General features: G+C 42.2%; 1 protein-coding gene across 1 annotated transcript in view; it reads right to left on the bottom strand.

Annotated features, from left to right (window-relative positions):
* The window catches only part of MTUS2 (microtubule associated tumor suppressor candidate 2), a 351,323-nt gene that overhangs the window by 67,010 nt on the left and 259,191 nt on the right, over positions 1–25,122 (bottom strand). The window contains exon 6 of the mRNA XM_014966124.1: positions 8,416–8,577. Coding sequence (XP_014821610.1) covers positions 8,416–8,577 — 162 coding nt within the window. The remainder of the gene's footprint in view (positions 1–8,415; positions 8,578–25,122) is intronic.

Below are 25,122 nucleotides of genomic sequence, written 5' to 3' on the forward strand. Positions count from 1 at the left end.
CAGAAGAAAGACTGTATTTGTTGAAGTAGAAGCTGCTAATGTGTGTGTTTTTCCCTTTGTGTTTGTTTCAAATTTAAAGTCAATCTGACAAGAAAAAAAGAAGGACAAGGACTCATCTGAAAGTTATTGTTTTCTTTCTATATTGAAAAGAAAATCTCTTTATCTGGTATTAAAAAAAAAACTAAAGTAAAAAATTAATCTGATAAAAAGAATTGCTCTTTGACTGAACAACAAATCTCAGGGTAACTCAGAACATCCACCGTTAGTTGCGGAGTTAAAACAACTACTCCTTCCCTCCCTGTTATTTGACATGGATCCTGTGGCATTTTATCATTGCTTCCTCACAGAGTTGTGCTATGGCCTGTTTCAGAGTGGTTCCCAGGACAGAGGTTGGAAAACCCCTGGCGGAATGTCTCCCTTTCACCTGCAGCTTGGTGCTGTGTACCCCCACGGTCAGTACAGGAGCAGCGTGAATGTAGTGTAACCCACCCCCTGTTCACTGTTCAGCTTTTAATGGAAGGTGTTTACAAAGGGGAACAAAATGCAGCAGATTCCTCTCCCTTCTCCCCTGCAAGAGCACTGCTCTCTTTCCCCCCCTCAGCTGACCTTAGCCCATCCCTCTCCCGCCTGCTGAGGTTGTGTTGCCTGAATTTTAGAGAAGCTGATTAAAAGAAGCACATTTGACACCGCAAGCTGGTGGGAGCTGTGGTAACACCAGCCTCTTATTTTTCATCTTGACTCATTGTATTTAACACCCTGCCCTGTTACTTATGATTTACTGGTACTTGTAAAAGCACAGGAATTGACTGGTTTAGTTTTTTGAACAATGCTTTTGATTGTCTTTAATTTAGTGGGCCAAGTAGAAACAAGCTGCTCTAATGAATTCTTTGTTGCTACTGTCATTGCACACAAATTATGAGATTTCTTATGGGGAATAACAGCCACTTGTCTGTGAGATAAACATTAAATAATAACCAAGCTGAAGTAGCTGTGCCATACACGCACACCCAAAGCCCCACAACTAGGCATAGGGAATATAAAATCTTAATTTTATATTTCTTAATTATTTCTTTCTTCATTTCATAAAGTATTAGGTGACAAGTCCAGCCTCGTGGACATAGCTGAAGTCTGGAGCAAGAAACAACTTGATATAGTTGATGATGTCTGCCCATTGCAAGGTGGTTTGGACTAGGTGACCTTTAAAGGTCCCTTCCAACCCAAACTAATCTAATTCTATGATATTCTATGAACCCAATGTTCAGTAGTTTGGATCAGGAGTGCAGGCACAAACAAGGGAGCCCAGAGCTGTATCAATATCCTGAAGGTGAACTGAAGTTTTAAAAAACAGCAGAATTTAGAGGTATACCAAGCTGGATTTTCTGTGAGTTTCTATGTTCTGGGAGAAGGATGTGGCTGATCAAGACCAGACTGGGATGACACCTTAGAGAAATCTCTATAACAGGAAGAGAATAAAAACTATGCAGAGCTGGCCAGATGTAAACCACTTTTCAAATCCTTATACGCAATGATTGAGCCATTTTTTTTCCTGAATTGCGTGCAAGTGCTGTTGCCTATACAGTAGCCACATACTCAGCTCCCCAGCGCAGATCTACCCTTCAGCTAGATGTTTCTGCTCATGAGTTACTCCTCCTGAATGTGCAAAAGAGGTCACAGCACTACAAAACAACACATGCCACAACAGTGGCACATTTATTCACCTGTAGGCCTAAGATGTTCATGGCACACAGAACTGCATTTCAGCTAATTCTCCCCTAAGATCATGTTATTGATTCACTTTTTCTTATGGAAATATATGCCACACTCATAAGACGGTGTTCATTTGTGCTGTAAATCCTTCCTGCTGGAGGCAGGGATTTCCCCCTGCCCACACGGAGGGGTACATGGTAGGAAGATACGCATCTCACTCCCAGCTAATAATTTCCACCCATGGTGGAGATCATCCCTCTCTCCTTGGTCACAGCTTCTGTGCAGTCTCTTGTCTTCTGCCATGGGGTGAACAGGAAATTGTGGTGGTTTTATTCCTTCCAACTGTGACTCCACAGTGAGGTAGGCTGCTGCCAGCTTAGCTACGGAGAAACTGGGCTGACACAGAGGATAGACACGTGCCCCACCATGCTTTTCTGACCTTCAGTCTGTCTCTGCACACAATTGCTATTGTGTGATAGTTTGGAAGAATATTAGAAATGTATGCATTCCACTGTTTTCAAAACATTGCATCCCTTCAGTTTGGAGCACTAGTGAAGGTTTCTTTGGTGTTGTGGTTGCAGTGATGAGGCTGGCTCCTCCCCCAAGCATGACATTCATCATCTTTATGACACACCAGTGTCAGGGACACAAGGTAAGTGGGGGGTGGATTAATTTTTAGTATACCTTCAAACATTTTTGAAACACTGATTTTACTTCTCTGCTCCCTTATTGCTCTCCATCTCCTTCCCTGTGATGTCCACCAATAATCCAGACTTGCTCAGCACAGACTGGTACCCTAAGCCTAAACAGACCTTCTACAGCACCTCTACTCACAGACTTTCAACCTTTCCATCCTCTATCTGCTGCAGGACACCCTTTTGGAGACTGGCCTTTTCAGCACAACCTTGCACTTTCTCTGCCAGATTTAAAATATGACATTTTAAAGGGCTTTTGTTAGATGCATTTGTTTGCCTGGGATCAGAAAGCTCAAAGCAATACGAACACTTCACTGACCTTTCTCCGCTTGCTTCATTTGATCTGTAGCATCTTCTTTCTCATTTAATAAAGAGTTCAATTTTAAAAAGATGGGTTTGGGTTTCATCATTTGAAAGATGTGAAAAACTGTTGAAAAGATACTTAAACAGAAGATTTTACATTCTATAGGGCTCCCTATCATATTGGGATCTACAGACAGCATTCATATATTGTTGCAAGAAGCAGGATTAGACCTGCTAAAAACCCTTGTCTTTATCTTTGCTTTGATTTACTTCAGCCTTTGCTTCCATCAGATACTCAGCATTGTGAGGAACAATAACACTTTTAATAAAAAAGAAATCATTATTGGCAGATACATTTGCTGTTACCTTGGCTCATATAAAAAGTAAACCAGAGCTTTGGACTAACATTGGGTTTTTTGCCTCTGTCAGTTGTGTGTAATAACAGCAACTTTCCAAACTTGCCAGCTGTCCCTGTTCAGGATCTGTGTTCGACTGCATAGAACAGCCAGGTACCCCAACTTTACATGTTTAGCTTCCTTCCAGAACAAAACAGGCAAGTTTTACCTCACCTGACTGAGTTTCCCTATCAAGACTGGACTATAAATTCAGTGGGGTGGTGGCAATGGGATCCACACACTGCTACAACCAGTCTTCACTGGTACAAACAGTGATGACTTGCTGGTAGGAGGCTGGGCAGGTGATTGGAGCCCCTGACCTCCAGAATGGCAAAGAGTAATTTCAACTGTTTTCCGGTAGTGATGGATCTAACACGTTCCAGCAGTATCCATCCTGGCTCTCTGCTACCATGGCTTGCATAATCAAACATATGGACTATCCCCATCACATCCCTGGCATGGAAAGGCCATGGTGGGCTGCTGGATTGAAACCCACCTCCTGTTCAGCACACTGACAGCTTCCTGGCTGCAACAAAGCTTAGGAAATGACCCCAGAGTCAGACTAATGGCCTTGCAATGGGAAGAACAAAACTGACTGCTCTCCAGTACCAGCCTGAGCACTGCACCGCCTGCACAGGGCACACCAGTACGGACCTATTCACCCGCAGACACAAGGACTGAACACCACACTCTACACAGCCCTGAGGGAAGAAAATCCAATTCAGAAGCTCTGCTGCCCTGTCTCCACTAGGGCCATTAATTCAGACACAGAGTGGCATCAACAGCTCTTTGTGGCTTCCCAAGTTGAAGCGCGGGCAAAGGAGATTCCATTTGTGTGTCCCCATGGAAGCAGGCATGCCCCAGGTTACTGGAGGGTCATGCAAAGACAGTAACAAATCATATGCTCTGAAGGACGCTACACTGAGACTGACGAAAGACATAGAAAACATCTACTGACAACCTCAGGACAATGAGCAAATGAAGGTTGGTTGTTTGGGAAGAAAAAAAAATAGGAGAATTTCTCATAATGATACAAATTCTGTATTGACTTTTATTTTTCAACTTTGTCTCCAGAGGTAATAAAACTCAGCAAAAAATTAGTCTTTCATTTCATAGATTAAATAATTTCATAAATTAAAACCCCTAATTAAAAGTCAGCTTTAGCTTTCCACCAGCCCCAGTAATTCTTTTCCTCTTCAGTGTTTATGCCCTGATGTGATTGCAAACATCATCTTTTTTTTGAAAAGCTACTGTTTGATAAATATTGTTTCTCATGAAGTTGTAATTTCTGCTCTCCTGTGTGCGTCTGAGATTTGGAACCTGTGCAAACTCAGAGGTGACAGCCTGAACCATTCAATTAGTTCTGTCTACGCTAGATTTTGCATGTCCACATTAGCATGATTGCATATCAAGCATCACGGTTCCAGCTCATTGCAGTGCCCTAATACTGAACCCTTCATGGCAAGGACTCACTCGTGTGAGACTGCACAAGTAGAAGACTCAGAATTTCTAACAGTCTTCTTGCCTGTGACAAAAGAACGCCAGAGGCCAGAAAAGTTCCTCTACAGAAACTTGAAATAGTCCTTTAAAGCTTATCATGCCAATGCCACTAGCTGGAAAAGAAAAGTTGCTTTGCTGGAGATATCTCGGGGCAAATCTGATACTAATCAAATCTCCTGTAGCCTGAAAGGACATAGTCTAGCTAGAGATCAGAAGAGAGGAAAGGAAGCTCAAAAGAAAAGGGAAAAAAAAAAAAAAAAAGGAAGAATACTTGAAAAGGAAACTAAATAATTGGTATATTTATCCATTTATTCTGTTGATAGATTGATTCACCCCAGTAGTGAGTGCAGATGATGGAAGTAAACAGTTTTCTGACAGTAAGAGACAGTCATTCCTGACTGTGCTGGACTGTCCTTGACTTTCACTTAGCTAGACTACATAAGGCAAACGGTTTCAGCTTCATCTTCCCTGCCAGATTCTCCCAGCCACTGGCTTCTGTGACAAGATGCCAAAAGCTTCCCCCCATGTCCAATAGAGCCCATGCCAGCTGGCTCCAAAACGGACCTGCCACCCTCCAAAGCTGAGCCAATCAGTGATGGTGGTAGAGCCTCTGTGATAAAATATTAAAGAAGGAGAAAAAAACTGATGTGCAACAGCAGCTGGGACAGAGGATTGAGAATATGTGAGAGAAACAGCTCTGCAGACACCAAGGTCAGTGGTGGGGCAGGGGGAGGAGGTTCTTCAGGTGCCAAAGCAGAGATTCCCCTGCAGCCTGTGGTGAAGACAGTAATGAGACAGGATGTCCCCCTGCAGCCCCTGGAGGTTTGCAGTGGAGCAGATATCCACCTGCAGCACATGGAGGACACCACGCTGGAGCAGGTGGCTGCCCAAAGGAGGCTGTGACCCCATGGGAAACCTGTGCTGGAGCAGGCTCTTGGCAGGACCTGTGACCCGTGGAGAGAGAAGCTCATGCTGGAGCAAGTTTGCTGGCAGGACACGTGACCCTGTGGGAAGGACTCACATTGGAGAAGTCTGTGGAGGACTATCTCCTTTGGGTGAGAACCCATGCTGGAGCAGGGGAAAGGTGAGGAGAAAGAGCAGCAAAGACAATGTGTGATGAACCGACCACAATCTCCATTTCCTGCCCCTCTGTGCCACTTCAGGGAGGAGGTAGAGAAAATCGTGAGTGAAGTTGAGCCTGGGAAGAAGGGAGAGGTGGGTGGAAGGTTTAATTACCCTATCCTTATTTGATTGGTAATAAATTAATTTTCCCCGAGTTGAGTCTGTTCTGTCCATGATGGTAATCGGTGAGTGATCTTTTCCTGTCCTTATCTCGTCCTACCAGCCTTTTGTTGTATTTTCTCTGCCCCATCCAGGTGAGGAGGGGGAGAAATAGAACAGCTTGCTGGGCATCTGGCAGCCAGTCAGGGTCAACCCACCACACCAGGTTAATCTATCTTGAAACCAAGTAACCACAACCAGTAACACATGAAGTCTTTGTCTTATGTTTTATACTGATTTTTTCTTCACAGCTTATCAAACCCAGTGGGACTTATACAGAGATGAAACACCGTTGAATAAGAGACAGACTGGATAAGGCTGGTGACCTACACAAAAGTCTTTATTTTGGAATCTAAACTATTAAATCTAATCGGGACTTGATGGGCTTTCTATACTGTTATTGAAGCTCTGTCTTCTTTTAATCCTTGCTATTCTGTACATATACCATGAAGTGGCCTATCCAAACTCTGTATTTAAAGGAAAATGTTGAGTGTAAAAAGTCTGATTTGTCTTTCTGCATAACGTGCTCTCTAAACAGGCAGATATAAAAGTACAATATTTTAGGGACAGAAGTAGAAAAGCATTTAAAAATTAAACCTAAGGGAGAATCTGAGGAGATAGGGAACAATAGAAACGGGGAAAAAAATAAGTCACTGAAAAAGCAAGGGAAGATTCATGCAAGTGGAATGAGGGGTTGTTTCTATGAGAAAATATGTAGAGCCATGAAAACTGCAGGAGTAAAGAAAGATTCAGGTATATCCAGGTTCTTGCAGCTCCAAGGTTCAAGCTAACTAGTAGCAATAGAAAAGCTCTCTGAAAAACATGCTGGCTTTGGAGACTGTGTCAGATCATCTGTGAAACAAATCCAGGTACTGAGTCAAATACATTCATATTTCACTACTGTCACAAAACCACAGTGGAGTGTGTTTCACTCACTAAAATAGTATGTTACACCTCATGCACCCTGCTCTTGTAGCCATCTATGAAGTGCTTTCCAGGAATATAAGTCTTGAAATCATATTCTTCCTTCCCCTCCACATTAGAAGATGCAATATTGACCTGGTAACCACAAGAGTTCAACAACCAGCTCAGGCACAGGCTTCTCGCCAGTAAGTTCCTCCAATTATGGCTTTAAAAATGACAGTTACTTTTAAATGATCGCTAATGTTCCTTTCCCTTGATGGGCTTGGAAGATCTCCTGGAGCATGAGGAAGCAGGAATGAACATGGCCACACATAGAGACTGTGGTGTGCAAGAGCTTGCTGTGGTTACAGCACTATCAGCTGGGGCCTCTGGAACTTCCAAACCTTTCATGAGGGGACTCTCAGGGACTTCTCAGGGGACTCTCAGATCTTGGCCAATGAACGTCCAGGGACCATCACAGTGCAGAAAGGTAAGTGCTGAGGCCACATTAGACAGAAAGGCAATGGGACGAACAGTAGCTGGAACAGGGTTGGGGAACATTGTCCACTAGTGGGCAGGAAAGTGCTTGAAGCCACCTGGGATGCAGAGATGTCATCTGTAACCAGGGAGAGGGTGTTTACACCCATGCTTTTAAACTTATTTTATAATTATGACCAATAATCATATTGACCCTGCTTGCAAGTCACAATGAACAGCCCTAACTCATCCATCTACACCCCAACTTGAGTCTAGACATTGCCAGCACTGAGTGTGTAATAGATGTTCACCACACCAAGCATCCTCATCTCTCCCCACTGAGCAGGCCGGCAGATGGGCCAATGTTAGCAGCCCTCAAGGGCAGCATGAACTACTCCTCACTCTCTCAGAAGTGGTGAGTTCTGCCCAAAAAGATACACCCCTACATCTTGTCAAGGGGAACCTGGAATTCATACACCATGTCCAAGTGCCAGGCTGGGGAAGGGGCAGCATGAAACAAGTGTGAGCAGGAGACAGTGGAGAGATGCACACGTTTTTCAACAAAAAACACATTTGGCAGAAAACTGTAAATTTTCCTGTATGGGATGTTATGAATGATCATTGGGTGATTTGAGAAATGGCTGGATTGAGCTGAAGGAGGGCTTAGGTAAGGAAACAATTGGGAAAAAGAGTAGGTTTTTTTTGATTTATTTACTTACCCCTTTCTCCCTCTCTGAGTGAAAACATCACAAATTGCTTAAATTGAAAGGGCAGTATTCTCATCTCTGCCAGTGTAACTAGCAATGAATTATCTGCTCAAAGGAATGCTTTGGTCTCTAAAGCAATGCAACATTTTCAAAAAGCTGTTTGGTGAGAACCAATAATATATACACTAAATCTCTGGCATGTGTAGTTAGGAACACTAAATGCCTTCAACTCCGGACATAGTTCACAAAATGAGATTTATAGCTGTGTTGTTGCCTGTGTTTCAAAGACACTATAGCAAATAGAGTTCAAATCAGCACGTTGGCAACATGCCCAAGAATGGCACGAATATTAATCAAGTAAGCAGTAAAATAGCATCATAATAAGGTTTCTGCATTTCTTGGCCTAATGCCGATGGTGTTTCAAGTACACAAGTTTGGAGCACTTACCAGCAGGTGCTGTGGCAGTTTTTGGTGCTGGAAGTAAGCTCCTGCGTGGAGTCGCTATGGTGCTCGATACCTGTGTCGTGCTCTTGCTCCCCCCTTTGGGGATGTCTTTAGAAGGTGCGGACGCCTTAGGAGCGGTTTGCTCTTCGTTTCCAAAGCTGGAACCTGCAGGAGACAAAAATCGCTCTAATTATAAGTTCATAAAAAATGTATGTGAACTGTAGCATAGAGACTGAGCTTGTATCAGCAATTATAATCTACAAAGACATATTCTCGTTGCAACTAAGTTACATGGACTTTCTCCAACACAAATGGTTATGTTGAAGTAAAGAGTTCCCAGCAACCTACTTAAATGCTAAGTCTTGGCAGCTGTTGGTCTGACTCCAACAGGAACTTAACACCTGCTTTTGGGCTAGCTCCATAATTGTATCTGGCTGCAAGGCTCATAAAGAAATCAAGGAATTTCTAAATATCTGGGTGGTCAAGTCACTTTTGTATTTGTAGCTGCTACAGGAGCCACCCCACACACTCACCCTAACACCTGGGAGTTGCTGGTTTTCAGAGTAAGGGGGAATAGTAGGGCTCAGTGGTGCAAGGCACCAAATTCTTCTACCCAGGAGGGATTTCCCACAAACAGTCTGGCAGACCACACTCAGACATTTGAATAATAAGATGAAAACCAACAACAACAACAAATCTGTCTTAACTCTCACATCCACTTCAATCACATTCTCATAATGAAACTTAGATTGTGAAGGTTTCCAGTTCATATTGACCTCTTTCAAAACCTCTAATGTGTTTGGTTTCCTCCTGCATTTGCCATCTAGGGAATAATGACATCCGAGGCTCCTTGCAGATAGAAGGAAATCAATCTTTTCTTCAACAACAAACCAACAACAACAACAAATCTGTCTTAACTCTCACATCCACTTCAATCACATTCTCATAATGAAACTTAGATTGTGAAGGTTTCCAGTTCATATTGACCTCTTTCAAAACCTCTAATGTGTTTGGTTTCCTCCTGCATTTGCCATCTAGGGAATAATGACATCCGAGGCTCCTTGCAGATAGAAGGAAATCAATCTTTTCTTAACATTTGAAAAACGCAAAGTTGGAGTGTGCTCTTTATCTATTGAGTAGAAAGCTAAAGAGGAGCAAAAGATTACCGCATGTGCGGACCGGAACATTTGTAAAAGGATGAACATTTTGTTTGAAAAAATGAGTGGAGATAGTGGCAAGGAATACACAGGATTTCAGAAAAGGGTTATAGTTTTTATTTCCATTATTTTAAAAAGATACAATACAATAATATTTAGTTACTGCCTGCAGGAAAATGATAACATTATTTTAATAATTGGCGTGTCCAGGTCTCCAGCATTTTTAAGATTTAGGCCTCTTAAGTATGTGCAAGTAAAGGAGAGATTTTTTTTGCCTTTCTTACTGAAAATCCGCTGGGAAAAAAATGCAGGTTGGAAAAGAAAATCCTCTTTTCAGATAAAGTAAGGATATACTTTTCGGCTCTGACAAATCAGTGTTAAGTTTTGCTGTATCTTTAAGGTTGCTTGCATATAGGTCTTAATTTAAGGAGCATATCTGCAGTATGCTTGGACTTCTACAAACACATTTGACCTTTGTTCAAATAATAAGCCACATTAAAAATTCAAACAAAACAGTCTACTGTACATTATGCCAGATCAGGGAAACCTGAAGCATTTGTCATCTTTACACCACTGTGCACATAACAACCCCTCAGCACATCAGGTCGGTGTTTTATATCCAAACTACACAGATTTTTCACCTGTGTAACAAACATTTTAGATTACGTGCCAAATTATCTGCTGACAAAACACTGCTGACTTGGTAAAGTCAGGTCAGCAGAGCATGTGTCCCCATCCTGGCCTGCTCTCCCCTGCAGCTGTGCACGAGGACATTGCTACCAGCTGCCAGGGGGATGTCACAGAATGTTTGTCCACCTCAGTCCATCTGCATCGTGCTTCTGAAGTCACTCCTGAAGTGGCCTCAGATCAGCGCTCACTCAGTCAGTTTGGGTAGCATCACTTCCAGAAATTTTTTTCTTTCCTCAGCTAGTTGTTTCAAAGTTTCAATTGTAGAAACACTAACCTTGAAGAGGAAATTATTCCTATTATTTGCAGAGAAATGCCCTTCAAGTGCTTTTTAATGAAACGCCCTTATTCTTTACTGTGAAATGAACTATATGGAGAGCATTTTAACTCACAAATCTGGCCAAAAGGACGCAAATCCCTCATTGAAGAATGAGGTGTCCACAGGAGCTACATACCTTGGATTAAAAAAGAAGTTAAAGAGCTTTTCCAGGTATTGAAGATGAAGTGCCTCTGGCTAAAAACACTTCCACTGTCTAAAACACAGCATAAGAGGTCTGCTAATTACAGAATTACACTCATTTCTAATTACAGAAATGAGTGGGTGGGAAAGCTGACAAACACGGCCTTGTCAGGTCTCCTAACTGAGAAATGCCTGGTGCCAGGAGAGAGCTGGCTGTGCACCTTGTGCCATGGCTGGACAAACTCCTCCAGGATAACAAAAAAAAAAAAAAGAGAAAAAAAAAGTGGGTCAGCTTTTGATCTTAAAATAGGAAATGGACTCAGGGGGACAAGCTCCATGGCTTTACTGGGTGCCTGAGAGCACAAGGGGCAGAGAAGGAAGAGGGGGATGAGGTGCTCCCTGCAGCCATGGAGAAGACCATGGTGAAGAAGGCATTTCCCTGCAGCTTGCAGAGAGGACCATGGTGAAGGAGCTGCACTGGGGCAGATGAACATGACTTGAAGTAAGCTGCAGCCTGTGGAGAACCCTTGCAGGAGCAGGGTCCTGGTTGGAGCTGTGGCCCCTGGAGAGGAACCCATGCGGGAGCAGGTTTATCCTGAGGGACTGAAGCCCGTTGGGAAGGACCCATCTTGGAGCAGGGAAAAGTGTGAGCAGCAGAGAAGAACTATTATGGACTGACTGCAACTCCCATTCCTCATGCCCCCCTGCACTGCTCAGTGGGAGGGGGGATGGAGGAGGTAGGGAAGTTAGGAAGGAAGAAATTAAGTTCAGCCTGGGAAAAAGGCATGTGGGGAAAGCTGTTTTGGTTTTTCTGTCTTTGTTTCTCACCATTCAACTCTATTTTAATTGGAAGTATATTTAATAATTTTCCTCAAGTCAAGTCTGTTTTGTCTGTGACAGTAATTGCTTGGTGAAGTCCCTGTCTTTAACTCTACTCATGAGCTTTTTCATTTTATTTTCTTCCCTATCCTATTGAGGAGGGGTAGTGAGAGAGCACCTGGATGGGTGTCTGGCAGACAGCCAAGGTCAACTCACCACGATAGCAATATCAATACATCCGGGATTTGCTGAGATAAGGTCGATGTTTAGCGTAGGAGAAAGCATCTCCCACTTTGCTGTTCATTCAGAGATGGAGTTCAGAAAGAGTCCGAGGGGCACAACAACACATGTACTTATAATACGCCCCAAAAAGCACGTTTGCTGCTTCCATGGATATCACTGAGGCAACGTCTAGTTCCCCAGGAGCAGGGCAAGATGAGCTCCACTTTGCTACACATGGTGCTGGATTCCACTTTTCAAACAGCATTCAAAGAAGAAATGAAATTTAAGATCCAGGTAAATGCATATTCATCATTACCTAAGAGGAAAAGATAAAGGGGCAATTCACCTTTGGAGGAAAATCAGATTATTCATCAGATGGTACCTGTCACTTCATCATGAGATAATGCCTTCCACTATTATCTGCAGCGGGTGAGTCAGTAGCATCTGCCCTCCCAGAACACCAGTTCTTATTTTTCAGTAAAAGCCTGTACAGAAACACCTGATGTGCAGTGTGTGAACAGTTTCTAGGTGATCACATCCCCTGTTGTATTGTACCTCTTCCCTCCTACTCCTCTACTTCTGCTTTTAATCTAAACCAGGGGAGACTCCTTGCTTGCCTTTGAAGCACCTGGTAAGTCATTTGGGTGCTCCTACATAAAATGCCCTGTATTTTTGCAGACTCTGTGCTCTATGAGGAGCAGCACTGCTGACTTTGCAGTAGAGTATTTAACAGACTACTAACGATCCGCTGGAGCTAAAGGCCTTCAGCCTCACTTTTATCATCTTCTTTCTAGGAGCCCCAAGGAATCCACTCTTCTGCTTGTGAGAAACATACAGGGAAGAAGAAAAGGTGTTTGAAGACTTGCAATTACTTTGGAGAGTCCCAGCTGCACCCACTCATCCCCTACACTGTTATGCCAGTAAAGACACGCGAAGTCAGGGCCAGCAACATATTGTAGGTTGCGTGTTCAAAGAAAACCATGACCAAAATCCCACTGGCTCCCAGATGGCTTGAGCCACCCTCTCCCCACATCTGCCACCGTGCTCTTCACCATCTGGCCCTCCCTTGCAGTAGCTCACTTCAGGGGCTCCTTGCCCTCGGAAGAGGGAGGCTGTCTTATATGTGTCACTAGAAGTTTGAGTCTCTTATATGTGCTCCTTTTCTGGAATTGTTTACAGAATTTATAAAAAAGGATGGAAATATGGCATGATATTACATATGACTGTAAAGCCAGCAGGAGCATGGGTGGAGGGAATTCAGTATTTCAAGGGAAATTAATTAAGCCATGTTGTATGGCAGGTCTTGATCCGACAGGAGACAGTGATAGGAAGGGCTGTGTTCTGCAGTCCCACAGCCACAGATTTCCCTGTCTGCACTCAAGAGCAATAAAATCTCCTTTGGCTGGAGAACTTGCATTCTTTCTAGAAAAATAACTTGGCTGACAACACCCATGGGTCCCTGTTTTGCTCAGAAACAGACCCCAAAAGAGCAATAAGGCATGAGTTCAGCTGTTTCTGCAGCTCCCTGTCTCGTGGGCTGCGATGTGAAGCCTTTTGAAATGGAGTGAGTTTCCAGCTCCTCATAGCAGGTCAAGCATTCGCTGGGCGGGCACGGCACAGAGCTGTGAGCTCCCCACCACAGCTGTAATCACAGCGAGACACTGGGAACGTGCTGGCATGGTGGACAAACATTTACCCAGTGTAACAGCAAGGCCTTTCCATCTTAAAGATCCTCAGACACTACTTGACACCAAGTTTAGTGACAATGAAGGTGTCCGGTTGTTGCAGCCGGGAGCCCACTTAGCATTTGTAAAGCACTTTCTAGTCTCAGAATTCAATAAGCTTTACGAATAAGGAAGGAGTTGAGCTGCTTTCCAAACTCACACAGCAAGGGAATAACAGAGACAAACTGAGAAGGCCAGCAGGAAAACCTGATGACAAATTAGGCTGGCATGGCTTTTTTCACCTGCAAAACATTGGGACGTATTATTCCCAAGCACAAAATAAAACTTAAAGTGACTGGCATGGGTAATGATCTGATAAGGAAAGTACCTAAACTAGACACACTTTTCACTAAATTAGAACATGTGCCCATCCTTTAATTAAGGTCCACTCTTTGTTTCTGTTTTTTACCTGTAAAGGGGTAATTAATTTTTATAGATTGATTACAAGACACACAGCCTGCCACCTGAGCTTTTCATTTCACTATTTTGAGGGCTACTGTTTTAAAGTCCAACACAGTATATTTCAATATCATGTTTTGCAGTTGAAGGTACAGCTCTGCAGCTGCAGCTGAAGCAATGCTATTGACCAAGTGGTACAGTGTGATCATTAGTCCATAGGGGTTACCACACTATTACAATTTTATGATAGTAGACGAGATAATTATCTGGCTAATTTGATTTTTTTGCTTATGATGAGAGCCAGTGCCTTGTATTGCACGACACACAAGGCCAAATGTGCAATGGATCAGGGACAACCTGGTGACACATTTCTTTTCTGCCCAGAACAATAAGAAGCATAAGGATTGATGTTCACACAATGCTTAAACTTGGCTAACTTACCTCAAAGTATTTTTTCCCATAGCATTGTTTCAGCTCAGACAAAAGTGTTTTAGCAATAACATTCCTTAACATATTTATTTTAGACGAGGTTTGTGCACCCCTACATGCCTTTAAAAAGGCTGCTTATTCTGTAGTCTTAGCATTCAAAACAGAAACCTGAATTTTGAGCCTAATAACTTTTACCAAAATAAGGACCCAAATTTGAGGCATCTATCAGAACAGGAGCCAGCTCTCTGAGCGTTACATGGCTTTGGGTCTCTGCACTGCAGATGGCAAACTATGAGACTGCCTGTTTATTACCACAGAGGGAATTTGGAGCCATCACTGGTGACCAATGACAGCTATGTGAGCAGTCATGGCTTTTGTACACTACCACTTACATCTGTAAGAGATAGCTGCGTGTCCATCCTTCTCCCCATACCCTCCAGTCCTAATACCAAGCACCTTTCTCCCACGACACCTGCTGTAGGATGGTTTTGGCCTCTCAGACCTGGCCACACAGACAGCTGTGTGTGCTCACAGCACCATTCAGCTTAGCCTCACCCACAAAAAGTAGATTTAAGAGAAGTTGAGGTGTTTTCCCTTTGACATTAGAGCATGACCATGGACAAGACATGGGGCTCTGCTGACAGGTAATAACTTGTCATGTCTTGCTAACTCAATTGTATATTCCTCATCTTGTTCTGACAATTTGGCTCTAGTTTTACTTTTAGCCAGGTTGCAATTTGAACCAAATTAACCCCATATCCATTAATCAAACCATATTTGAGGAGTCAGCTGTTTGTAATGCTGATGAAAATGAAAAAAGTTGGGAAGAGGAATATATTGACTTAAGCTAGTCAGATAAAAGTTATATTTCCTTGAATAAATATTTATCCTTAATTTTGTTCTTCCATCATAAATATCTACAATTCTTCATCGGAAAAAAGGCAAAAAGAGCAACATTTCATATTTCTGCACTGATTTGTGTGGATCAAACTCAAAGGCTGCCAATATGTAACAATGTTGAAGAGACAGTCAAGTTTTATGACACTTCTGTAATTAACTTGGTATAAACAAACAAAGCTGATAATCTAATTTTGTATATTCACATGGGATGGAAGGTCCTTCCTTTACATGTTTTACTGGTTTTGATGATTCTAGACTACTTTTTGTGGCAATGACCCATCTTTAGTGTCCTTCATACATAATAGATAGTAGAAATATAGCCTTCTGCTGATGCAGTTCTTTGTGTCAATACTAACTTATTCATCTAACCACACCAATTAAAATACACATTTTAGGATCCAGCTAAATGGATTTCTTACTTGAGTGGAGTTACATGCTGCTCCCTACTGAAGTATTACAAGCTTCATTGGGCAAGATGATAATTTCACCACAAAGTAAAATTTCTGTACTTGTTAGCGGGAGTTGCAGACAACTTGCTGGCTACGCCACACTTTGGAATCACATAACACATTTTATTTGGGATCTTGTGAAATTCTACAACTCTATCAGGCAAGACGAGCATTTCATTACATAAATGAATTTCACTGTATGTTGGTGGTAGCTTTGCCTATCACTGGCGGATTGTACAGCTGCTTGGCTAGCTGAGCTCATTTGTATAGCTGGCTAATTAAAGCCCCATAAGGTATAGAATGAGGATGATCAATCATAATGCTTGTCAGAAAGGGTAACATAATGCTGTTGGAATCTTGTCAAAGGTACCTGGACTACGCAGACATTTTAAAATGGGCCCAAGACACCACTGTGTATCCAGCTTCTGAAAGGGACATCTTTTGGCACACCTTGGAGCTGAATTGTCAAAGGTCTTTCATAAACAAATCTTCCCTACAACCTTTCCTCATTCAGCGTATGAGTTTGATCACGGTGATGAGAAGCATCCAATATCATGAACCCTCTGCAGAAGTGTCTTTTGCTGTACCCTGAGGAGCTGAGGCAGTTGGACTATATACTGGGGAAATGTTTGCTTCCCTACCTGCTCTAAGCTTCTCCTAGACACACAGATCATGATTTCTAACAGATCAGATCAGAGTAACCTGATTTTATTGTATAATTACTGAAGTCTATCAATTAGTTTTAGAAAGGGTTTGTTCTTAACATCTGAGGTACACTTGAAGGCAAGCAAGTACATATAGTGCTTCTGGAAGCCCTACCTGACACAAATTAAGAAGAACATATTATATATAAATAAAACATTTAAATTCCTCTCAGCAGGTTCATTTTGGGAGAGAAAATAAGCAGCTATATCTACACAACAGATTTTTTTAAAACCCCATGTTCAGTAAATTGACTGAAATGATCTGTTAACCAAGGCTGAATTTGTAAGAATTGTATTTGTAAGAATGTAAGAATTTGTAAGAATGTATTTGATCGCAATGAGGGGAACTGAAGTGTTGTCTTCAATGCAAGCCAAGTTTGACTTAGGATGAGTGCTTTAGGAAAAATGCTACCCTCTGTATTAAGCAAAAAAGACATGAAGTAAAACAGGACCACAGTTTTACTTCAGGTATTTGTCTGGCAGTCATACGTTGTCTTATCATCCAGGGAGATGGATCAATAGAGGTCTAAGGGCCACTTCTCCCCCTTGCTGCCCAACAGAGTAGTCCTCCACACTGCAACAACTCCCAGGCATTGTAGAGCTGTCAAAGTAACACAAAGCATCAACAGAGTTTTTGCCAAGGACACATCTACATTCCAACGGCCTCAGCTGACAGAATGGCCCCTGGGATCACTCACTAGTGGTTGCCCAAAAGTTAGAACAACCAGAAAGAAGATACAGATGATGTCCATTTCCTACTAGTACTAAAGTACTAGTGGCACGTATCAATCTACTTAGGAGAGAATTTTCCTGGGTAGGAAGATTCTGATGTTCCTGGGTAGTACTTTAGTCCCAGCACTCACATTTCTAGAAACACCAGTTTTGTAACATGACTTGTGCTCATGACCATCTGCTTTAGTGGCACCATGCCTACTTCTGGACTGGCATGCCAGTTTTAACAGGGCACAGGCACCCATGGAAGATAGGATTAGAAGTGACATCTGCTCTGCAAGAAGTTCCTCCTGATGGCAAGAAGTGCCAAATTAGAGCCACATGCCTTATAAGGAATGACATCTGTTGACACTTATAGCATTATATCATCAACAAATGCCTCTTTCCTGAAATTTCTGCTTCTAATTTGCTTGAGGACTGGCTTGGAGTGCCATATTTGGACACTTAAAGTGATATGATCCTTGGTAAAAGTGTTAATGGCATTCCAATGGTGTTAATGAATTTCCATTAGTTTTAACAATCCATACTGGATGCCATAGCTCACCAGACTAGGAGAGGTTAAGCAATGTCCTAACAATTGTCAGTGGTTAAGGTCTGGTAGCATTCAGTCCTGCTCCTCCCTGCCAAGCCACAACAACGTGTGTGCTACAGTTTATGTGCTATTATGCTAGATCAAAGAGCTAGTAAATGTATCATCTGCCCCCTTCCTTGGCATAATGATGACTTCAGAGCATGTAATACGGGCTAAGGAGGGGAGATATCATACTGAAACTTCTAGGATGGAAGAGCCCTGGAGAGTCTTGAGTTAGTTACTAATGAATTGCATTTTATGAGTTCAGTTACTCACAGATCCTCAAAGCTGCTTAGGAACCTAACTCCTATTTCATTTCATTTCACATTCAAACTCAACTCACACTACTAATTCTTAATCACCCCCCTGAAGGAGTTTCAAACCAGAAGATGTCTCCATTTCAGAGCATGAAGGATGCAAGCAGCCAAGCAGAACCTCCCATGAATTCTGAGCAGCACTTTGGTTGGAGGAGAAAGATGGTGACAAGCACCACAGCGGCACTGCTCTTTGGAGATACACAGGGAAGCATCTAAGCTGTTCAGAGCAGTCATTCATTGTGCTCAGACCATGTTCATCCTCTTGTACAACATGCTGTTCAAGAAAAAATATTTATAGAATAGCTTGGGTTAGCCTGGCTGACTGGGGCATCACCTGAGCCTCCTCTTTCCACAGCTCTGGACGACATCAGATGCAGCAAGTGCAACTATCTGTTGTGCTGGAGTTGAGCCACCAGTGGACAAGGAAAGAGACAGAGGTGCCCTCGTTGCTCTTGTCCAAGAAACTGCCCAAATCTCAAAGAATCACTCCTGCATCTCTTAGAAAATGATGTGTGAAACACAATGTTTACCTCTCTCCATTCCTAGAACAGCAAGGGTTTCCACAGTGGGCACATACTCCTGCCCCTTTCACCCCTAGGGTGTCTCCTACAGTGAGGGTAAGTGCAAATGAGATGTTGCAGAACCGTTAGAGGTTTCAAACTTTTTTTGATCTGATTGAATTTTCCTACTGGAAATTTACCTACTGGTGGTATGGACCTTTTTTTTTGAGAAATGTCATGTATTTATTTCTGCATAATAATTCTGCAAAAAGCATGTGAGAACCTGCTTTTCCCAGTTAACTTTCATGAACTCCTTTGTAAGTAACATACAATGTGCTATGTGTTTAAATTTGTGTTTTGTGGCTATGTTAGATGTCATACAGATAAAAATCTATAGCAAAAAAAATCTGATAAAAATTGTTGCTTAGTTCATAGTTTCAAGTCAGGAAACAAGTTTCAGTAGAAAGCTTTATTTTTCCACATTCACTGGGTATATTGTCTTTAAAGACATCAAAAATAAGCTTGGATTGTAGAATTCTGCTGATTAAATGATGTTTCTCTCACAAAATTTCTTAACCAGTTTGATCAAACTAAGTTTTGTTTTAATAAACATTGTCAGTTATGAGAAGCCTGGAAGTAAAACTGCAGTTCAAAAACACCTGGAGAGAGAAACTCACAGGCAAATCAGATGTTTATTATAAATGGCATTATCCATACAGAGTAAGCATAAATTTTCAATGTGACCCATTAAAGATTTTCCTCATCTCTTGTTTACTAAAAGCAGTACCTTTAGTATATTATTTTGAGCAAAATTCAGCTATTTAACAATAAGCAATACTAAATACTGTGACCCAGTGGCCCAGTTAAATGTTTCACAAAGTGCTTTAGCTATAATTATATTCCTATGAACTGAAATAATCTAAACTAGTTGGCCCATAATATTTTGCAGGGAACAAAAGCTAAATTGCATTTACTCAATGATCTTAAAGGTCTCTTCCAACCTAAATGATTCCATGATTCTATGAAAATGAAAGTTCTTAAAAGCATATAAAATCAAAATTCTGTTGAAACCCACAGATGTTAAATAGAGGAGGTAGATTCTTAAAACCTTACAGTGACTTTATAAAACAAATTATTTAACTTTTCTACTTCATAAAGTATCAAACATTTTGTTCACGTGGTCCTTTTACAGTTTATCGTCCCCTTCCCATTTGAATCTAACTGACTGGTAGCAGCACTCTGGTAGTAGCATACTACCTGCATACTGGTAGTATGATAAGTAATAAAATATAAGGCCATTTAATTAGAGCATGCTGAAGTGACTGTCACAGTGTTATAAAGGCAGAGCCCAGAGTGGAACACTGAAGCCACATATAACCAGCCCCTAGGGAGTGCCAGCCACCCCGAGCACCATGTGTGTGCAAACACCTCTCAGGTGTCTGGCAGCAGGCAAAACCAACGAGCAAGATTCACAGGGAGAAACCACACAAGCAGCCTGTACTAAAAGCTGCAAAAGGAAGCAGTGAGTGCTAGTTGTGGGTGACTCTCTGCTTGCCAGGAGCCAAGATCTGGGATGTCAAGGGGAGACTGCCACAACTGGTTGAAAGCAGACTACTATTCCCCTACTTCTTTTCCATGTGGGCACCAGTGACACAGTTAAGCAAAACCTGGGCAAGATCAAGCAGGACTTCAAGAGCCACCACACTTGGTGGGAAAATTCACATGACCACAATGGATGGCTACAAACTCCTTTGGAAAGATAGGAAGGGAAGAAGAAGAAGTCGAGTTACACTTTATGTAAAAGAGAAATTTGAGTGTATAGAGATGAGTTATGCAGTACAGTCTCCAGTTCTGGTCCCCACAATTCAAAAAGGACATGGACAGATTGGACAGTGTACATACAAAGGGCTGGAGAACCTAGCCTATGAGGAAAAACTGAAGGAGTTAGGTCTTTTGTCCCTGGAGAAGAAAAGGCTCAGGGAGGACCACATCACAGTATTCTAGTAGTTAAAGGGCTCCTACAAAGAGGATGGAAACTCCCTCCGCACACGGAGCCACATGGAGATACAAGGGGAATGAGCACAAGCTGCACTGGGAGAGGTTTCATCTCAACAGAAGGAAGAAATGTTTTAATTGAGAATGACTAGTCACTGGAAAAACCTCCCCAGGGATGTGGTAAAATCCCCATTGCTGGAGGTTTTCAAGATGTGATTAGAGATGAGTTATGCAGTACAGTCTCCAGTTCTGGTCCCCACAATTCAAAAAGGACATGGACAGATTGGACAGTGTACATACAAAGGGCTGGAGAACCTAGCCTATGAGGAAAAACTGAAGGAGTTAGGTCTTTTGTCCCTGGAGAAGAAAAGGCTCAGGGAGGACCACATCACAGTATTCTAGTAGTTAAAGGGCTCCTACAAAGAGGATGGAAACTCCCTCCGCACACGGAGCCACATGGAGATACAAGGGGAATGAGCACAAGCTGCACTGGGAGAGGTTTCATCTCAACAGAAGGAAGAAATGTTTTAATTGAGAATGACTAGTCACTGGAAAAACCTCCCCAGGGATGTGGTAAAATCCCCATTGCTGGAGGTTTTCAAGATGTGATTGGACAGGGGGCTAAATAATCTCATATAGGCTCCCTTTCACCAGGAAGTTCCTTCCAGTCAGGTCTATTCTATGATTCTATGAAAGGGGAATAATAAATGAAGAAACCCGATTTCCAATGCCAGGCTTAAAATAAGGGCCACACACTACCATTTTCTTGGGCAATTATAATATAAATGATGGTATACCAGTCTAGCCATGTATTTCTTGTTGAGTTTGTAAATGTGAAGGATACCAATCTGATTACTCAGAAAATGGAAATCTATAATTCAGAGAGCAAACACAGCCTGGGAAGCCAGGAGTAAAATTCCTCATCTGACTGCAACACCCAGCGCCCTTGCCGTGTGTCCTGGAACCAGGGATTCTTCTCCGAGCAAATGTTTTTTGTGGGCAGGAGCCATGTTGCTTCATGTCAGCACTTTACATCATGGGATCTGATAGATTTATACAGATTACAGTTATTCTGAAATCAAAGGCTGCTGAACTGAAAATACTTTAAGATGCCAGAGGTGATTTATGTGTGGAATTCTTACTTACTTACTAATGAATACATCCAGGGACACTGGCAATAGTATCGCAATTTCCTGGACTAGCACTGATTGCTTGAATTGAAATTATACAAGTTAAAAAAGACCATTAATCTGTTCCTGCTCTACTGTGTCAGCGGTCAAGTTGCTGCCAGTCTGGACCCATGACTGCAACATCCATTTTGACATACAATATTGTGACATGTAGGCATAAACTTTTTTAGGATTGGACTGTTACTAAAATGAAAAGTAAATTTGATAAAGGAAATTACATTCTAAAAAACATGTTTGTACATAAAACACTGCTCTGGTCTATTCCAACAAGCATTTGTTCCCAGTAATTTTATGATTCTTCTTTTTTTTAAGCCAGCAAATCTAGCCCGTCAACACTCCTAAGTGGAGCACCATTACTCTTTTATGTTAGAACAATACTTAAAAGCCTCTCTTAAAATAACTTGGATGGTGCTTTAGTCATGACAGTGAGTTAACTTGTTAGGACATTGACAGGCACAGACAGTCAAGGGCCATTCACACAAGCTAGAAGGTCTCTTATCCATGGGGAAAAAAAATTATTTTTCAAAACTTCAGATTCAGTATGAGAGCAGGCTCACAGTTTGTAATGAAATTAGGATGTATATCATCATCCTTTTCCAACAGCGCCCAGGAAACCAACAGAAAGAACAGAAAGAAGTACAATGAAATGGTGTTTCAATGGGTAGAATCATAGAATTGTCTAGGTTGGAAGGTACCTTTCAGATCATCAAGTCTAACCATCAACCTAACACTGAAAAAAACATTGCTAAACCATGTCTCTAAGCACTACGTCTAGCTGACTTAAATTCCTCCAGGGATGACAATTCCACCACTTTCCTAGGCAGCCTGTTCCAATGCTTGATAACACTTTCAGTGTACAGTTTTTTCCTAATATCCAATCTAAATCTCGCCTGGTACAACTTGACACCATCTCCTCTTGTCCTATCATTTGTTACTTTGGAGAAGAGACCGATCCCCAACTCTCTACAGCCTCCTTTCAGGTAGCTGTAGAGAGCGATAAGGTCTCCTCTACAGTTTGGATATACCAAACTGCCCTCAAGCAAGGCCTTCCAATGATGGTAATGGAAGATTCATGTTCCACCTAGTCTTTACGTGACAAACAAAACTATATGAGGTGTGTGGCTTGAAGGCTACACGTGTCCTGCAGATAACAAAGTTTGCTTCATTGTAGGTGCCCAGGAAAAATATTCAGTAATTCAGAAGACACATTCTCTTGCTATGTGTTTGCCCCTGACACACCACAGCTGTGCATCCAGTCAGGAGGAGAGGGCAAGGGTGAGCACATACCACCTGGAAACCCCTAAGGGCCCGTAACTGAGCCAAGGGGCAGATCTTCCTTCCACATCCTTTCCAACCACCTCTGCTTACAGTATTTGCTACCAGCCCCTTAAGTAGGGGGTGACACAGCATCCTCTCTGAAGGGACAAGCTTCACAAGAGCGAACTTGGCTATGAAGATTGGGCTAACCTGCACCTAGCCTGACTGTGACATCTAACACTGGTTGGTTTTACTGACCCCATGTTCCCCATGTTCCTGCAAGGCCATTTCACCTCCATCAAGAGGACACGCAGTGCCCCTTGGAGCTGGCTGTTTAAAAGTGTCTACCAGGCTTTACATAAATCTGAATGCCAAAAGTGTTGAAGTTTTGCTGCGAACAATACCTAGTTAGCCATAAAGCACCCAACCAATACTATTTAAAAACAAGTGGGACGCCATCCTTGGTTTCAGCAACGGACAGCAGAGTTGGAAACCCTGAGGGTCCCTGCCTACAGAGCTCGTGGCCAGGATGTGAAGGATTCAAGTAATTTCAAATCAGGCAACAAAACAGAAAGTAAACTTAAATCATGGTTGTGAATTGTGACTCTTTGTGAGTTCGGCACAGACACATCCATGAGGACCCACTAGGACCATTCAGTGCTTTTAAGCGCTTAAAAGACCATTCATGTCTTTTAAGGTTTTGAGTACTTTGTTGGATTTTGGCCTTCGACTGGGAAGAGGTTACTTTGTTTCGCAAAAAGTCTGTATTTATAAGATAACGTTTCTAAATCCATCGCTTTTAAAAAGCAATATTCTGATGTTACAATGAGGTGTAATTACCTGTACCATTGCCATTGCTCTTCTTCTTAATTAGGACTTTTGAAGATAAGTTCACTTGCCCGTCTCTGGCATGTGGAAACTGAACTGCAGGATTAATCATAAATATCCTATTAATTTCACCTCTGTATGAATCGTCCTGCAGCTAAGACCTGGAAGGGACTACTTAAATGAAAGCTTTTTAATCATATATTTAGTACATGGGTTATTGAAGTAGGAGAGCTTCTCATTTTGTACAATTTTAAATCCCGGTATTTTTTTTAAGATCCCTGAAGTTATTAGCAGGATCAAGAAAGGGTACGTGTATGTGGGTAGTGGAGTGGGGGATGAGTGAGTGTGAGGGGGTTGAATTATTTTAAGGAAACATAAAGTCCAGCTAGAAGTATGATCTGTGGTGTTTTATACCAACACAAATAATGTCCTTTTGTATTTCAGGCACATTTAATTAACAGTGCGTGTATTGTACAAGTTCAGAAATATTAAACCAGAGCCTTGTCTACTGCAAAATTGTAATTCAAGTAATTTCCATAGTACTTCAGTTGCCGGAAAAGGTCTCCAAAGCCCTGGTGTTCTTGACGAGGAGTTGAATAGCTCTTAGCACCACTAACAAATGGTAGAGCCCTCAGGAGAGTGTAAGTAGCAGATCTGCCTTGGAGACTGCCCCACATTGCTTTGCTGACTCTCCAGAGTTTCTTTCTCCTCCACAATGGCACAATCTGACAGGCCCGCCACATACCCTTGGTGTTTCTTTTAAATTCCTGGGCCATGAAGACAGGTTCTTATGTGAAAATCTCAGCTGCTTTTACTGTAAAAGAAACTTCTATTCCTTTTTTTTTTTTTCCCTTCCCCAGCACAGAAATGTAGCCTGAGACATCTCCAAGACCTTTCTTTTAAAGAAATATCCTGGGGTTTTTTGAAAGGGAATGAACACTGATAATGTATCATGCTACTGTGAAAACATGCAGGTTAAAGGTGTGTTTGCTCTGAGGAGTCCTTAAAAAACTCCTCCTCCTCCAACAAGCACCAAGCCTCACTGTGTCTCCCTCCAAACTTCCTGAGTCCCATGGACGCGGAAGGGAGTGGAAGTACTGAGGCTCTTTGAGGAAAGGATGTGACTCCTTTTGGCATCAGAACTAAAAATTATTTCACCCGGACCTAGACATAATAGAGGCAGCTTTTATTTTCCTTGTTATAATTCTGTGGTCAGTAGAGAGTCATACACTTGAGCAGAAGAAGTTTTTCATGCTGGTGAAGAAGAGGGGGAGAGAAAGAATCGCTGTTCACTGCCTGAATTCTCCAAACTGCCTTCAAAGAAGAATGGACCTGCATGTCCCAGCCCTACACTCCGTATCCCTAACCCT

Source organism: Calidris pugnax, unplaced genomic scaffold, assembly GCF_001431845.1.
Source record: "Calidris pugnax isolate Ruff unplaced genomic scaffold, ASM143184v1 scaffold20, whole genome shotgun sequence".
Classification (NCBI taxonomy): domain Eukaryota; kingdom Metazoa; phylum Chordata; class Aves; order Charadriiformes; family Scolopacidae; genus Calidris; species Calidris pugnax.